Source organism: Podarcis liolepis (assembly GCF_965112155.1).
Source record: "Podarcis liolepis genome assembly, chromosome: 17".
NCBI lineage: Eukaryota > Metazoa > Chordata > Lepidosauria > Squamata > Lacertidae > Podarcis > Podarcis liolepis.
The window spans coordinates 2768420-2785807 of record NC_139571.1 but is presented as its reverse complement, the minus strand read 5'-3'; the positions used below and the strand labels follow the sequence as shown (position 1 = coordinate 2785807).

The 17388-nt window shown below is 48.1% G+C and overlaps 1 protein-coding gene across 4 annotated transcripts in view; it reads right to left on the bottom strand.

Moving 5' to 3' along the window:
* The window catches only part of CACNA1F (calcium voltage-gated channel subunit alpha1 F), a 57882-nt gene that overhangs the window by 6056 nt on the left and 34438 nt on the right, over positions 1-17388 (bottom strand). For 3 of the 4 annotated variants that reach the window (XM_083482410.1, XM_083482413.1, XM_083482412.1), the window contains 15 exons: positions 16065-16266; positions 15206-15364; positions 13522-13632; positions 11883-11966; positions 11352-11372; positions 9156-9284; positions 8858-8923; positions 8251-8342; positions 7852-8011; positions 6545-6672; positions 5326-5422; positions 5011-5113; positions 3350-3451; positions 2210-2340; positions 1979-2098 (listed from right to left, as the gene is read on the bottom strand). In XM_083482410.1, coding sequence (XP_083338536.1) covers positions 1979-2098; positions 2210-2340; positions 3350-3451; positions 5011-5113; positions 5326-5422; positions 6545-6672; positions 7852-8011; positions 8251-8342; positions 8858-8923; positions 9156-9284; positions 11352-11372; positions 11883-11966; positions 13522-13632; positions 15206-15364; positions 16065-16266 — 1705 coding nt within the window. The remainder of the gene's footprint in view (positions 1-1978; positions 2099-2209; positions 2341-3349; positions 3452-5010; positions 5114-5325; positions 5423-6544; positions 6673-7851; positions 8012-8250; positions 8343-8857; positions 8924-9155; positions 9285-11351; positions 11373-11882; positions 11967-13521; positions 13633-15205; positions 15365-16064; positions 16267-17388) is intronic. The other variant, XM_083482411.1, reaches the window with a different exon arrangement.

The following is a 17388-nucleotide window of genomic DNA, read 5'->3' as shown; positions in this document are numbered from 1 at the left end:
CAGCACAAAATCTGGCTGCTTGTTTCAAATATGAATGTGTGAACTTTGATCTCCTTCATCTCTCCAGCTCCTGACCACTTATGCACATTCCTTCTTCCTCAAATTTGCCAGCTCTTCCCTCCTGAGGCTCCTCTGCCCTCCAATGTTCTCTCCTTCACTGCCTGGACCATCCTGACTTGCAGCTCTAATATGAAGTTGAACTGGCTTCTCTTTATGACTTCCAGTGCAAATCTCCAGCCCTGATATAGAGATGCCATGCTGAGAACAAGGCTAATGTTCTCTGGCTCCCCCAGCCAGAGGCAGCTTCCCTTTTATAATGGGAATTTGGGCTATGAGCAACCATAGCATCTTCCTACCTCTGTGCCTTTCCAGACATCTTTGGATGCTATTGCTGCAATTATATGCAACCATGCTTTCAATACCATTGCGCCTGCGGGAGTGCTGGGGTGGTCACAGGTTTCTGTCAGCACAAAAGTGCCTGAGCTTCTGGAGTCGGTATTGACAAGCCATGAGCACTTTACAACTTTGCAGAAAGAATTCTTATTTCCTTCCTCCAAATCTCTCACAACCTTTGTAATTTCTTCTCTTCTGGAATTTGGAACAACATATTGTACACACATCTGTTCTCTCAGCGATTCAGTTGCAGCCTTTTCCAATTTGGGAACAGAACAAGGGGTGTGGAAAAGCAGCGGAGAACTGGTTAGTGGAAACATTTCCAATTTGGCATTCCACACTAAGCTCTCTGGGAAGGTGGTTGAAAGAGCAGAAACCAGGATTTACCTTTCAAAAGAATTTGCTCTCCATCACTTTTTACGTAAAACGATTCTGTAAATTATTTTCAAATCTGCTAATTAGATATACTATGACACTCTATCATAATAACTGAATAGAATACAGTTCTGGAAGTTTATATACAGTAAATATTAATTTGGCATCCTTTAGTTTGAATGGAGGGTGGTAGCAAACAAAATTAAAACCAAGAGGAAACAAGAGACTACGCAGTGCCTTGAGTCAAAGCAGCCATCCCCAGCCATTAGGGCCTAATAAACAAGAGTGATGGAGGCGCATTCCATCAATGTCTGGAAGGCCATGGATTTCTCACATTGTCTAGGCTTTGTCTAACTTCATCTATCTCTTCTATAGATTTCCTGGCAACTGGCAAGGAGGCCCCTGGTGGTTATTATTCCACTGCCTTCCTCACTGAGCTGCTCCATGTGCTCCACCTCTAGAAAATTATTTCCCATCCTGAGATTTGATAATAACTACTGTGAACGTGGAGTGAAATGTCCCTTCTGAACTCCAGTGGACAATGTTTTTGGCCCTATGGTAATCTTCCTCTCTGGCGATCACTCGTAGCCAAGTACGATTGTCTTCCATGAAAATGGTCTTAACAGTGAGTCTGTAAGTGGAGGTCAATTCTGGATCCACATGTCCATCCACAGTGGGGAAAGAGGTTTCTGGGCAGGAGTTGATCATGGTGAGAGATTGCCAAGCGTGCCTTCCTCATAGCTCATTTCTCCTTTTCATCCTAAGTTCAAGCTTCTTCAAAGTCCATGACACCTTTGGTCAAGGCTGTTCTCCAGCTGGAGTGCTTGCAGGCCAGTGTTTCCCAGCTATCAGTTATCCCTATGGTAGGTCCATGATAACCAATACTCTGTCTGCTTTTCTGCCCTGTTCAATTAGTGGGCAAAGAGGAGGCATCACTGAGGTGATGAACCTATATTTGGGCTGTACCATGGGAGCTGCCATGACTGAATTCTGCTCTGTTAAAAAGAGAAATCCCAACAGGTAGAAAACTAGTATGTCCAGAAAGAAGAATTCTACTTTAGCATTCTTCCTAACATGTGTTTTCCAGGTGCAGGGAATGTTTTGATATGGAGTAGCATTCAGTCATATGATTCTTCCATATGTTCAGTCCAAAGTGGTGCACTCCAGATGGAGGTTAACTCACTCAGAGAAAACTAGACCAAAGGCTCACCTTATACGTCACGGTTTCCTCCTCACACACAGTTTCCTCAGCTTCCTCCTCTTCTTCCAGGTCACAGGACATGGCCCGGCGGATCTCAGGCCCCAGATCTTGCAAACTTTTCAACCCAGCCTGAATGGGAGAGAAGCACCAAAGCAGCAGGATCAGCCAGCCTGGTATCCATGCTGCATTCTCTGTTCATTAGAGCAGCTAAGAGGCCCACAGCAAAACAAGGATACTCACCTGCAAGGCAGTAGAATTGCTTGGGGACCCATCTGGACCAAGCATTCCTTTCTCCTTTCGCTTACGGAATTTACGGAAGTAATCCTGGATCAGGAATGTGGCATAGAACTTTCCAACAGTGACCTCCTCCTCTGCCAAGGGAAGACGTTAAGTGCACTCTTGTTAGGAATCTGTGGCTTGTTTTTTGGAACATCTGTATTTCCAGAAAGCTCCATGGAATAGGTGGGCTAGTTTTTAAAGGTCACAGTGTCCTATGGCATCTTAAAGAGTACAACCTTAATTTATGGTGGCAGTCTTGAAGGTGCCACCGGAGCCCCTGCTTTATTTCCTCTGAAACAGATTAACATGGCGGTTCTGCCGATCTGAAGGTCTATTATTCCCAAAGATGATCTCCATCTTGCGCCAAATACAATATGACTTTATTTCCCCCTAGAGTGGCTGGGGAAACCCAGCCAGATGGGCTGGGTATAAATAATTTATTATTATTATTATTATTATTATTATTATTATTATTATTATTATTATTGCAAAATTCTTCATATATGCAAGATCCTTCATAAACAGGGCTGGCAATGGGCAAGACTGGCACCTGCTCCAAGGTCCATGATTGCTGAAAGTGCCCATCAAGCCAACACAGCCTCTGACTTCCCCATTTCTCTTGATACTCTGGAGGCATGTGGGTAGGACACATTAAAGCACGGTGTGGTTTTGCCCAGTGCCTGCTGTAGATCACTTACTTGGTGCTCTGCAAACACTCAATACTCTCCAGGATGCTTGCCAAGCTACAGTGCTCTCCCAGTCCCCTAGGTCCACTGAACTCCTTACGTCATTGCTGCAGGAATCCCAAGTATCACTACAGAATCATATCTTCCAAGCTTCCTTTCTTTATCCTTTGTTGAACTTGCCAAGGTGGCCCTCAGAAGGTAAAGCAGATGCCACCTCCGGTTGCTACACAACAATGCCCTAAGCAACCTAGAGATTTCTTCAGTGCTTGGACCAGCCCTGAGAGCAAACCAGCACTCAGTTAAATGGGACTCAGAGTAGGTTCTGGATGGAAAGCCAAGAGTGCTTGGTTCAGTTTTTATCTCTGGGCAGTGGGGATGGGACAGAGTCCGGTTGCTAGGACAAAGGGGCACTGACCTTCTGGTGGAGGGATAACTTCATCCAGGATTTTGGGCTTGGTCCGCTTCCAGATCTTTTTGATTACAGCACGAAGCTCCTTATTTGCCACATCCAGGTCTCCTACAAGAGTGGGGGGAGAATGAGGACCACACCACACATTTAAAGCACATGGCTCCCCCACAAAAACCTGGGAAGTATAGTTTACGCCCAACAGAGATACAATTCCCCAAATCCTTTAAATGTGCTTTAAGTTTGTGGGGTGGGTCCGAACAAAACCCCTCTTCTAGATTCCTGCACTAGGGGGTTACAGTAATGCCTTGGCACCAATCCGTGCCCTTGCAGTGCACTCTGGGGTTTGCCTGTGACTCCTCAGGGCCCTGCAGCTCAAGCCCAAGTCCTTGCAATGGCTGTTCCACTGAACTAGTCCTGCTTACATCATTCTCTCCATCCTCCATCTATACATATGACTGGGGGGGGGGGAGGTGACAAATGCCCCCCACAGATCACTCCTATTGCCTGCTTCTGTGGTTAGGCAGCTGTTCTGTGGAATATGAGCAGTGGGTTCTAGTCAGTTATGTTTCTTGCTGCATTTTTGTGCCTTTTAAAATGTTTTTTTAAATTGTGTTTTGTATTTTGTTGTCTATATGAATTATGTAAAGGGATGCAGGTGGTGCTGTGGTCTAAACCACTGAGCCTAGGGCTTGCCGATTGGAAGGTCGGCGGTTCGAACCCTCGCGACGGGGTGAGCTCCTGTTGTTCAGTCCCTGCTCCTGCCCACCTAGCAGCTCAAAAGCACATTAAAGTGCCAAGTAGATACATAGGTATCACTCTGGCGGGAAGGTAAACAGCATTTCCGTGCGCTGCTCTGGTTTGCCAGAAGTGGCTTAGTCATGCTGGCCACATGACCCAGAAGCTGTACGCTGGCTCCCTCAGCCTATAGAGTGAGATGAGCGCACAACCCCAAAGTCATTCGCGACGGGACCTAACAGTCTGGGGTACCTTTACCTTTATGAATTACGGTATGTAAGAATTTTGATTGGATGAGCAATCCCAATACAAAGATAATTAATAACAAGCAAACAAACAAACAAATGCCCAGGGTCACCACTGGGGGTGCCTTGTGAACAATGAGGTGCGCATAGGGTGGGTGGGGGTCCAAGCCAAAGCGGAGTGGGGTGAAGGTGGGGTAGTGGAAACCGGAGGTGGCTGAAGCAAGGCCTTCTGGCCTGACCCAAAGGACAGTTGCAGGAGGTGGGGAAGGAGAAGTGAAGCTTGGGACCAGATCGTATTTTTAATGCTGGGTCTTAGCCCTGGAATTTGGAATGTAGGGTCTGCAGAGTTTGGCTGAATAGCCCGCTTTATTTGTGGCCACCATTGACCCTTTCAAGGTATTTCTTTCCACAATCCTGCAAAAGCCTAGCAGGAAAGGAGAGAAGTTTCTAACTTTCCACTTTCTCTTCTGTGGATTTCCAGGGAAGGAGTATTTCGGCTAGGTGTGTGGCATAAGATGGGAGTTGCAGTTGCTACTAGCAACTGGGCAAGTGGATTTGCATAAATCCAGTTACGTGCTTGGAGAAAAAACATCATTCCCGGAGAGTATAAAATGTTCTTTCTCATCAGCTAGTAACAATTCTGCATATACTGAGGGCAAGCGCCATGAGAACGGTCTTGTACCTCACCTTCTGTTTTGATCTTGAGGGATGTCCGCACCAAGGCAAAGAGAGTCGCATTGAAGGTGACAGTTCCATCTGAGTTCAGGGGCATGTTCATAGCCACCAGCCTCTGCAGAGACAAATGAATTAAAAGCAAGAATCCTTGTCACCTGTCCTCCCCAGCTACCTCTCTACTGTAGCCCCACCCACCTCATTCCCTTCATAAAGTCCTCCAAGGGAACCCATGAGGACTGATAGGCTCTGGAGCTAGAACCCGGCCACGATGTTCTCCTGGGAAGTGAGAACCCAGGAGTCACACTCAGGTGGGCCCCTTGAGATTACCTTGCAAGCTACTCGGTGGGGGCAGAGTTTCCCAAAACCCAGCGGAGGCTGTATCCGGCGTAGTAGAGTCACTACATCAAGGTGCTTGATGCGGCCCCTGGAGGAAGAGAACTTATTTATTAGTTGCAGGTTTGATCCCTGTAAGGGACAGTTGCATATTCCTGCATTGCAGGGGCTGAACTACATGGTCCTCAGGGTCCCTTCCAACTCTAGAATTCTGTGGTTCTATTATTTATTGCATTTATATTCTACTCTTTTCCCCATGGAGCTCAAGGTGGTGTACATGGTTCTTCCCTTCCTCATTTAATCCCCACAGCAATTGTGACTGACTCCAAGGGGAGCTTCAGGGCCAAATGGGGTTTTGAACCCTAGTCTCCCAAGTCCTAGTCCAACACTCTAACCACTGCACCACATTGGCATCTCAAGTGGGTGGTAAGGAGCTGTGGGATAGGTGGGGTGCTGCCTCCCTCAATGGGACTATGAGTGGTGGCAGACTAGCCATGGCCTAGAAAAGACCCCTGTTCCTTATGTGAACTATGTGAAGCAGAGCCATTGCTCTCCTCCAGCTCTGCTCCTCTGGGTCAGGAAGTGGCAGGTCCAAGCACACTGTTTAGCAGGGGCATCTTACCCATAAAGGCTAGTGGCGCGGGGCGCCAGGGCACCAAGTTCTGGAGGGCGCCAGGGAAGAGGCAGAGGCTGGACACGGCACCTCCTGGCATCAGCTCGCCGCCCTCGCCTGCCTCTGCCATGCCACGCTGAAGCAGCGCCACGCCCGGAGCCTCCGTCTGCTCTGGCCACCGCAGCACGAAGCAGTCAGCTGAGTCGGGAGGTGCCGTGTCCAGCCTCCACCTCTTCCCCGCCGGAAAAGCTGCCCTCCAGCCGCTGCCTGCCTCCTCCAGCCCCGCCAGCAGCACCGGAGCACCGGAGGAAGCATTGCACCATGGCGCCAGATATGCTTAAGATGGTCCTGCTGTTTATTGCCCCTTGTGGCACACAATTACACCAGCAAAAATGTTAAAATAACACCCCCCTTATTGCCTGAGATTTCAAGATATTGTATCACGGGACCTCTGCAAATGGAGCTATAAACCAGGAGGACAAAACTTCTCTCTGCTGCCCCTAGTGGAAAGTTCCAGAATTTCTGGATGATCGCAACATTCCATTGCATTTCCATGTAAGTAATTACTGTAATTGAAGAAGAAAGACATGTGTCTCTTACTTGGCAGCTGGATCGTACTCTGACCAGATCCTCTTGAATTCATCAAGATGGTGGGGACCCAGAATGGACCAGTCCCGGGTCAGATAGTCAAAATTATCCATGATGACAGCAACAAAGAGGTTGATGATCTAGAAGAGGTGAAATGGAGTGAAGGTCAGTGAATGCACCCAAAAAGCCCATGAGAGGCAAGGAGAGCAAGACCTCAGAGGCAAACAGCCTGTTCCTCTGAATATCAAGATCACTAGGACTTACTCCCAAGTAAGTGTCTTCTGAGTTGTAGCCACCATTGGAAGGCTTTCCATGAATCAGAACTCATAAACTCTTACAGAAACTGCTTTCCGGGCTTTGACTCAATGTTGGAATGTGCATAATTAGCACCATGTTGAGGACAGATAAATGAAAGTCCTTCTTCAGACAGTTGGACTATGGAACTCACTTCCCCTGGATGGAATGGCTTTAAAAGAGGATTAGACAAATTCACAGTTGAGAGGGCTCTCAATGGCTACTAGCCAATGTGGCCATGCTCTGCCTCCATAGCTGGGAGGCGAGAGGGCTGCTCTTATGCTCACGTTCTGCTCCCTGGTTTCCCACAGGCATCTGCTAATGCTGAGCTAGAGGGGCCATTGGCTTGATCCAGCAGGTTCTTCTGTTCTTATGAGGAGAGCGCATGAGAGCATGGGCAAAGCCCATTTCCGTCAATCCACATGTTTAGGATTGGTGAGGAAAACCTTCATGTCAGAAGATGGTTATGATGAGTCATAGTGTTAGCAATTAAGCATGGCATGGGAATGCCCAGTGCCAGCTAGAGGGAGTGGTGAAAAAATGGGTTAAATCTGGCATAGACCATCTGCCTAAGATTTAGTGCTGGTACAGGGATACCACCGAAAGGTGTAAGGCACACACTGAGGCACTTTGCTGTTCCCCCTGCACTATCGTTCTCTTGCACATTGGCTAAGCAGAGCCATAGCAGAAACATTTTGAGATTTCTGGGCAAGGACAGATAAGAAAGCAACCAAGAGATGAGGAGGAGAATTTTGAGAGGACAAATGGGAGGGAGGTAAAGGGTTAAGCTTTAATGGAGAGCAGGAACCAAAAACATTCTGTGGCATGAATGCAATGCCCACTTTGGCTTTCAGGGACCAAGGCTGGGAAATGGCCCACCGCAGTCCCCCCGCCTGGTGCAAACAAGGGCTTTCACATGTTGGCTACAACTGGGAGTCTGGCTTTGCAAAGCAGGATTGGCATCTGTTTTTTTGGAACTGGCTGAGGCAGAAGAGAGCAGAGGGAAGTCTGCTGCAGAGTCTCACCAAGAAGGCGCAGAGCATGAAGAAGCTGATGAAGTAGATAATGGCAAAGTTGCTGCCACAAGTGAACTCCTCGCCAGGCTCATAGTCAGACTCAGGGTCACAGCGTTTGCCAGGCAAACTGGCCAGCATGATCTCCTGCCAGGCTTCCCCTGTTGCACACCTGGAGGGAGAGAGGTGGAAAGAACATGGTGAAAGCCACCAACTGGGGCTAAGGACCGAGGCACCCTGTGGGAAAGGGGCAGAAGCTTTGCTGCGGGGGCACTTAGGAAGATGTTATTATTCCTCAGGGGCTCCTGTTTTTCTCAGTCAGCTCACTGGTTCCACACACGGAGGGACCACCAGAAGGACTTAAAATGGGCTTAAGTTGTTAAATGCAGAGATACTTTTGCAAAGAGGCACCTGAAGAGCAGCAGCACCGCCTGCGGGAAGGTCTGGAAGTTGTTGTTGCGGTTGATTGGCGTACCGTCCTGCATGGCCACTTTGCCAAAGGTCTGAAAGGCAAGGAAAGCACCCTCAGAGCCATGCCAAGATGTCATGAACAGATTCCAGCTGCAGAATCTCTGTGAAGCAAACTGGAATACAAACCATTAAGCCCTCCTCTCCTATAAAAGAGTGGAGAATGAAACTGCACCAGCACCACACAGCTAGAACTATGACAGGAAGCAGGATGGTGCTCACAGCACTGGACCAGTCCGAGGCCTTCCTGTATGTGGTGATAAGCGAAAACCCACTTCATGTTTCTCACAGACATCACTCATTCATCCTGAACGCTACAGAATCCTATGCAGTACTCCAGCTGGAATAGCAGGCATGCGCATGTGTTTGTGCATGTATAAGTAAGTGTGCTGGGTGTCCCTTTTCTTAAAGCATGTACCCACACACATGATGCACCCAGAGCCCCTTGCACAATAAAGGCAAAGCCCACTCACAGCACACAAATTGTGGCATGAATTAATTTGCTTCTCGGCAAGCTTGGAGAGCAGAAGGGGAGGTTCTGTCTGCTCACCTGCATACCGATGACTGCGTAGATGAAGAAGATCATGGCAATAAGAAGGGCGACATATGGCAAAGCCTGGAGGTTGAAGAAACACAGAGTGAACTGGGAGTACTGGACCCCCCCCCCAACTCCCAGGCTCAGACATGCCTGGTTCAGCCCAGTACCCAGCACAGCCTATAAAGGATGCTTCTGTTTGTGCTCAGCGTTTCTCTAGCATGCTCTTCTCCTCCCTGTGTGTTGGATGGAGCACTGCATGCTTTGATCTACTGTGGGAGGGAAAGGCCACATCCCAGGAAATCCCGCTGACCTGGAAGGATTTGATGAAGGTCCAGAGCAGGGTGCGGATGCCCTCGCCTTTGCTGAGCAACTTGACCAGGCGCATGACACGGAAGAGGCGGAAGAAGGTGATGGAGATGCGAGAGCTGTCCTCCGAGCTCTGTGGAGGCAGAGAGAGAAGTCAGGTTGGCAGCACCCGCATGACGCCAACAAAGAACTCCATGCAAGTCAGGCATGAGGGATCGTGGCCCTCCATATATTGATAGACTCCACTCCCAGCAACCCTGGTCCTCATGGCTACAGCTCAGGGATGATAGAAGCTGGAGGGCTGCAACAGGTTCCCCGCCACTCCTGTATGATGTATAGACATGCTACACGCAACTTGGTGCACAGCAGTTGCAGGGAGCCTTTCTCAGGCCCAGGGCCGCATTCTGTTCTAGGCAACCTTCCAGGGGCTGCATGCTGGCGCCTGTATCAAGGCAAAATTGGGAAGGCAACAAATGCAAATTTTGCTTTTGTACAGTAGATGAGTTTCTGCACCCACTCAGGCATGCCTTTCTACCCTGCATGCAGACCAGCAAGAGGCATGACCAGAGCTCAAGGACACATTCCAGACAGGCAAAAATGCTTGTGGTGCAAAGCAAGGCCAGTGGGGGGTGTTGCTTGGGGGCAGAGGGCATGGCCAGGATGGGTCTGGAGGGGCATCCTTAGCACTTGAGCCTGAAGTTCTTCACTCCTGAACTGAACCCACCCACGCATGGAAGATCCTTCTGGCTCAGCTCAGGTCATTTCCCCAGCAATCCACAGGTCAGCAGCAGCCTGTGGGAGTTCATAAGCAGAGCCTGGATAGTCTCCCTGCTGTCTGTCCAAAGCACCTGGTGCCAGGAGGAACACTGCCTCTGCACATAGCTGCCATAGGCAAGAGATATGTATCTTGGCCACCCATATTCCCACAACCACAGGGCCATCCTATACACAAGACAAAGGAAACAAAAAGCCCCTTTAGCATCTACCCTGAAGGCAGAGCAATCTGATGGGAGGGCCTGCTACAACTTCTCCCCAGTTCAGAGCTGCCTGCTTTGCCCCTGGCCCAGGATCAAGGGGAAGAGGGTGGTGTTGTTGCCAGGCAACTGTGCTGCTCTCCTTTGTTGGGCATCTCTCTGCTGCTGTGGGTGAGATAAGGAAGTGCCTGCTTGTGAAAGTGGCAGCAGTGGGATTGGATTCAGCAAGAAATAAGGTGAAGCAAAAGCCCCAAATCCAGGCAGCCCACCACTCAGGACTACCTTGATAAAGTTCCATCACATGAACCCTGTCAATGCTTGCACACATCAGGCCAATGCTGCCTTTGCACACACAAAAACCTCATGCCAGATGCATGTTCACCCATCCAAGGGTAGGCACGGTGTGCCAGGAGGACCCAGGGCCACAGTAGATGAATGGTGTCAGGTGAGGGAGGGTTCCGCCTGAGCACCACCAACCAGCACTAGCCAAAGCGTAAGATTACAAAAGACCAAGTGCGCCTGCAAATAAAGCCCCCTGGTGCCAAAAGGCAGAATGAACCAATTGATACTAGTCCCTGACTCCCTATGAAAGCAGAGTTGGAGCAGACTGGCTGGCTTTGCTGCTCCTTGTGCTGATTAATACGCAATTTTGCTTTGTAATTATGCAGTTTTGCCTTCCCCCACCTTGACGGGCATTAGGTCTGGCAACGCATCAGCTGTCAACACCTGGTGAATCATATGTGCAATTACTCAACCATAGCACACTCACAGCTATAGACACACACACAAGCACACACAGCATCTGCACACAGTTGCCGGAATTTGGAGACCCTTAAATTACCACTTGTGACCCCCATGACATCCAGTTACTCTCAAGATCTGACCCAGCCACCACAAGACTGCTTGTTACCCCCAAGCTTACACCATCTGCAAACACTTAATTTATTACATGATATACTGCATTTCCTCCAAGGAGCCGTATGTGGTGTCTCTCTCCATTTTATCCTCACAAGAAACCTGTGAGGTAGATTAGGCTGAGAGTTTGCCACCCAGCTTCATGGCTGAGTAGGAATTTGAACCTGGCCCTCATCAGTCCTAGTCTGATAATCACTACACCATACCGGCTCTCTTATGAACCTGTTTGTTGCATACACTTAGCAGTGATGCAACTAGCCCTTCTACCACCCCTTTCCAAACTTTCTTGAGATTAAATACATGTGCAATACCTCTCCAACATGACCTCCATTCTAACGCAGGATAATGAAGGGAATGATGATGGCAAAGACGAAAGGAGGGTTCATAACATCCAATGGGGGGCAGCGGCATGGCAGAGAACAGGTGAGAAAGTGAGAGAGAAATAGCAGAATGGATACATAGATGGATAGACAAAAGGCAAAGAGACAGGCAGTTATAAAGGTGGATGAATAAATGAACTCCAAAAGATGCTTTGCTTTTAAACCATCTAATCAGTTTGGTTTATTGCATTATGCATACGCAAAATTAGAAACTTAAGCTGGGATCTAGCACAAAATTTTATATCTTTGTTTAAAAGCAGATTTCCAGACCTCAGGGTACTATGTTTGAGTTATGCTGTCAAAAAGATACAAGTATTCAGGGTATTCATTCCATACATGTGCGGTGCTGCAACGCATCCAAACTCTTTCAGCAGCTTTGCTGCAGGTGTGCTAACATTTCCCAGCAGAAGAAAAAAGCTGAGGCTGTTTCACAGGACACATTTCATGCTGGGAATGACTCACGTTGACTTCAGTGACTGCGATGTCAACTACACTCCCGACCACGATCAGAGCATCAAAGGTGTTCCATGCATCACAGAAGTAGTGCTGGGGGAAAGAGAGAGAAAAGGCCATTCTGGAACAAATCCTGCATAGATTCTTGTAGAAAAGCAGCCAGAGCAAGACCCACATGCACTTCTTTTTCCTATAGTTTCTAGAATTATACAGAATCATAAAATCTTTGAATTGAAGAGTTGCAAGGGACCCTGAGGAGAAACTTCTGTCCTTCTCTCGGTTCCGCTGATAGAAGGTAATTCCATGGTGACTGTCAATCAGATGGTCTGACTATTAATCACTCTGGAAGATAAGAGGGGTTGAATGGGAGGAACCTCAAATCCTTTGATCTCTGCTGTCTGCACCTGGGGGCTTGGCTGCAGGTTAGAATGAGCAGGCAATTGGGGGAGCTGACATCTACGTAAGAACCCCTTGTGGGTTCCTTCTTAAATACTTTTGGGACAAGATAAACTGTCTTAGAGATATTTATCTGTCTGCTGGTGAAAAAATATAATCTGAAGTCCTGTAAAAACTGCTTTCTGTTTCTAAGTATAACAAAGGGGGAAATGGCTGTTCAAATGTCAAAGTCACTCTGCAATCAGGCCATTTGAAAAGCCTGATTTATGGCTGGCTTCCTCCCACTGTAGACTCGCTGAATTCCAAGTGTGAACACCTCTGGGAAATGCTGCAAGACCTGCCTGCTTGGGCTGGCCTTTGGAGCTCAGGAGTAAGTTGGAAACAGGTGGAGGGTGAGGAGGGAGTGAAATGAACATGAAACTTTATCCTGGTTTGCTTTCTTATGCACTCTGGGCCTTTGGTGTGAGTTGGGCTATGTATCTACCGGTAAATACATTTTTTTCAGACTCCTTGGAAGTGTTACCTTGAAATGCAGAAGGCTCCTTTTGCAATATTTTTATATGCTTCAGGATCTCATGCAAAGAGGCTCTCTGCAGATACAATAAATCCCTGCTGTAGATTTCTACCAAGAAAGGCCATTTTCACAGAGAAGGCTTCAATTACTCTGGAACCTCTCTTGCCAGTGCCTGGATCCAAAGATTGGTAAGGTCAGGCATTTGCTGAGGCCTGAAAACTGATAAATGGCCACTGGCTTCCCTTCTCACTTTCCACAGGCACCAAAGAGTATAGGAGGCAGTGGGAGGGAATTATTGGATTGCATGTCCTGTCTCTTCCAGGATAAGGGGCAATCTTGAGAGTGCCTTGCCTGATACTCCACAAAATCCTGGAGTCAGAATTGTATGTCACACTAGTTGCTGGAGCAAATGATCATTATCAATGCAGGGGATTGAAACTAAAAGCCTCAGACCCTGTGGGATTATTATCACTCAGCTGGAAACATGTGAATACTGGCACAATGCCAAGATTCCTGCCAAGCTCCAGAATTAACTTGAAAACATATGGTTGTTTGTGGTGAGACTCTAAGCCAGGGGTGGAGGACCTGTGACTCTCCAGGTATTGTTGGGCTCCAGCCAGCATGGCCGATTATAAAGGCTGGATGGCTGCTGTAGCTCTGCAAAATCTGGGGGGCCGCAGGCTGCCCACCTCTGCTCTAAGCAAAGTATCTCTTGAGTAGAACCCCCAGCTCCCAAACCTTGGGCTTGAAGGCAATGATCTTCAGCACCATCTCGACAGTGAAGAGGCCTGTGAAGACCATGTTGAGCAGGTCCATGACATAGTTGAAGGGCTGGGACTGTTCGTAGTGCTGGAAAAGGAGAAAATGCACAAAGCATGTAAGAGCACCTTGGGGATCTTGTGGCCCTCAAGCTGGGAGCTGTTGTGATTTGGTGCCTTTCAACCTTGTTCTCAAAATCCACCCACCATCCCCAGGTTCTACCACACCACACATTTGCTGGTTGGCAGCCAGAGGCCCTTCCTCTGGTCCTGATTTACTGATCAGCCATGGCACACTGTCTATGCACACACCTTTCAGCAAGTTTGTACCATGGACTCTGTCTTGTCTCCATCACCTATCTTTCTACCTTGTTGCTAGGTGTGACCTGGGCTTCTCCTGCCTTCTCCCCATCATCTCCAGCATCCCACCTTCCACTAAAGGGTTGTTCCCTTTGGAGTGAATATTACCTCAGCTTCAGAATGCCTGTCTCCTTTAGTACGCTTGCCTTTGGGGGTCAAAATCCCAAAGTATAAGCATGCCATGCACTTCACTGGTCCTAGGTATTTTGAGAAAGCAGGATGTGTGAGGGGAATCCTGATCTACCCTCAAGTCCCACTGGCTCATATTCCCTCTTCTGCAGGGCTTTTTTTTCAGCTGGAACTTGAAAGAACTCAGTTCTCAGGTGGGCACCATTGCCATTCTAAGAAAATGAGGGAGGTGTTCATGGCGAGTTCCGGCATCTCTTTTTCTAAAAAAATAGCACTGCTCTTCTGGATGATCTCCTTTAATACCAAAAATAGCCGTCCACATGAACATCTCCCCCAGAGTCAGCGTTTCTCTGCCCTTGAAGCCCTGGCACCTCACAGCCATTGAACACGGCCATTGTGCATCACATTCCCTTTGTTCTCATGACAAAGTCCTGATTCCTGCCATCACTACAAGCCTTGGTACTCCCAACACCTCAGTCCTTTTCTCTCTCTATTTAAAATAAAGACATTGGTGTGTTGTTGTTGTTTTTTAAAAATGATACAAGTATCAAAATATGCATGTGCAATAGGCAAAATATTACCCTGTGTATGGGTTGTTTAAGCATAAATTCCCTTCCCCACAACACAGACTTCTCCCACACCAAAGTGGGCCCTATTCTGCCAAGTGAGCTTCTTGGTCTCTCCAACTTCTCTTGACATTCTGAACTGTGTGCCTGTCATCTCACACCTTTCTCACTAAGAATCAAACTAGTCATGGCAGGGGCTGCCTTGTTTGTTGACTCATGCGTCTGCTCCACTGATGTTTGAAAATGGGGATTGTGAGGTGGATGGGTCTAATTCTTTCTTTAAAAAACAACAAAAGGAGCTTGAAGGTAATGGAACCTGTGGGCCTCTTCTCTCCTGATCTGATCTCACTGTGCTTCAAGCCCACTCAGTTTCCTATATTGGGAGCCAGGCTGAGGCAATGGAGCATAGGAAACTAAGGAAGGGAAGAGGGTTCCATTTCATTCGTCCACATGCTCTTTTTGTTGTGTAGATTTTTTGGCTTTAGACATGAACAGGACAAGCAAGTGAAGGACAAATGTCCTGTCTCTTTAGCCTCATCTGCCTTCCATCACCAATCTCCCCCTCACATACCCACACTGCCCTTCTCATTGTTACCTGCTCACTCTCACCTGCACAGCCAGTGCAATGGTGTTAAGCATGATGAGAACAAACATGATGTATTCAAAACCGGTGGAGTTGACCATGTACCAGAATTTATACTGATATTTGTTCTTGGGGATGTAGCGCCGTAACGGCTGGGCCTTCAGGGCATATTCCACGCACTGCCGCTGTGGAAAGTAGAAGAGTTTTAGCTAGAAAACAATGCACAACCCTGCACTAACTGCCCCATAAGCAGCATCACCACTTCAAGGTATCTTTGAAAGCTCTCCAGATCCCAGGCATGTTAGGGAGGTCTTATTCAAAGATATTGGTTCTGGAGCCCCAAGTTGGCACTTGATATAGATTTAAGGACACAAGGAGACTAGCAGCCTTGCTGCATGAGCAGTAGATACCATAGGCCTCTGCAGGCAATCAGTTTAGACCCCTGGCAAGAGCAACCTGTTATTCCCCTTGTGGACTGCTAGGTGGGGAGGAAGGGGAGGGACAGAGAGGGGAGGGTGAAGGATAAGAGTGAGAGAAAAAGAGCGAGAAGGGATAGTCCCACCCACTTTTGGTTCTGGTCCCGTCCCCTGAGAGATTATACCCCCCCTGCCGAGGAAATTCAGACCTCAACAGAAAATGTTCCCTGCCCCTGCTTTATTCAGTACAAGGAATTGTGGGACAGTCACTGGAGGGAGAGAGACAGAAGGGAAAAGCCACAATCTCCACCAGCTCCATCAGAACTGCACAAATTTGAAGTAATTGACTGCTGGAGTTAATGAGGCAGCAGAACAATGAGGATGGGTTGGTCATGGTGGCAGTGCGGTTGGGAATAAGTGGGAATGGTGATTTGCACCAGCAGAGCATGAAGTGAGGAGAAAGAGATACCTGGTTCTTGTCCAGCTCACAGTTCTTGTATTCCTGTTCTCCCTGTGCTCGGAAAGTGATGATGACAAAACCCACAAAGATGTTCATCATGAAGAAGGCAATGATGATGATGTAGACAATGAAGAAGATGGAGATCTCCACCCGGTAGTTGTAGATGGGCCCCTCGTTTTCTGCATTGGCATCGATAGCCTTGTAAAGTAGCCTGGCAAGGGCAAAGTGGTGAAGAGAGGGAAACTATGAACAGAGGGCATAACAGTGAAGAGGAGAGACAGACCCATAAAAAGCATGAACTACCATTCTGTGGACAGAATATACTACCATTTGGATCCCTTCCAATCAAGATTCAGGCCTCATCATGGAACTGAAACTGCCTTGGTTGCGCTGGCTGATGATCTCCAGCAGGCTAGGGACAGAGGTGAAAGCTGTTTCCTGCTTCTGCTGGATCTCTCAGTGGCCTTTGACACGATTGACATGACATCCTTCTGGACCATCTAGAGAAGTTGGGAGCTAGGGGAACTGTTATGCAGTGGTTCCACTGGGAGCGGCCTCCAGGACAATAAAACACTGGTCTTAATGGATCTACATTGGTTCCCAGTACGTTTCCAAGCACAATTCAAAGTGTTGGTGCTGACCTGGCACCCAAATTACCAGGGCCATCACCCATAAAGGAGCCCCACTGACCAAGACCAACATCGCCATCTTGGCTGTGACTTGACATGGGGTGTGGATAGGCAGCGACAGCACACCTAAGCCCTATGATCTGTTAAAGCACACCTCAGAGTTCCTTGTAGCAGTGCAGGATACATTTTCTCTGTTCATGTAAAGTGCTAAGGGTGTGAGTGTGTCTCAAAGCAGCCCTTGCAGCAGGCAGGCTCCTACATCTTACTTCCCATGCCACTGAGGCATAGTCTTCCTGCCAAAGTAACTGCAAGCAGAGCTGTATTCCTCAGAACTCCCACCAAGGCACCAATTCAAGCTTCCCCAGTTGACTCAGCACCTGTTCATGAGACAGAGGCTCCACTGAACTCTACAAAGCCTCATGCTAGGAACCAGCCCAATCTGAGCAACTCCTCCACAAATGTGAAGTTCCTGTTCCCTGCCCTCCCTGCTCCCCAGCTGCCCCTCTCAGAATGCCAGCCTTTTTCTGCTTTGGACTTTGCCACTTGCCTCTGGTGGACCCACCTGACTGGTAGAGCTTTCCCTCCTAATACTTGACCAAGTTGCCCCAGGAGTCCCAGAAATTGATGCCAATTATTGGTCTAATCCAGTCAGGAATTTTTATAGACTGCAAAAGTGTGGGAGATGATTCAGAAGGCAGAAGTAG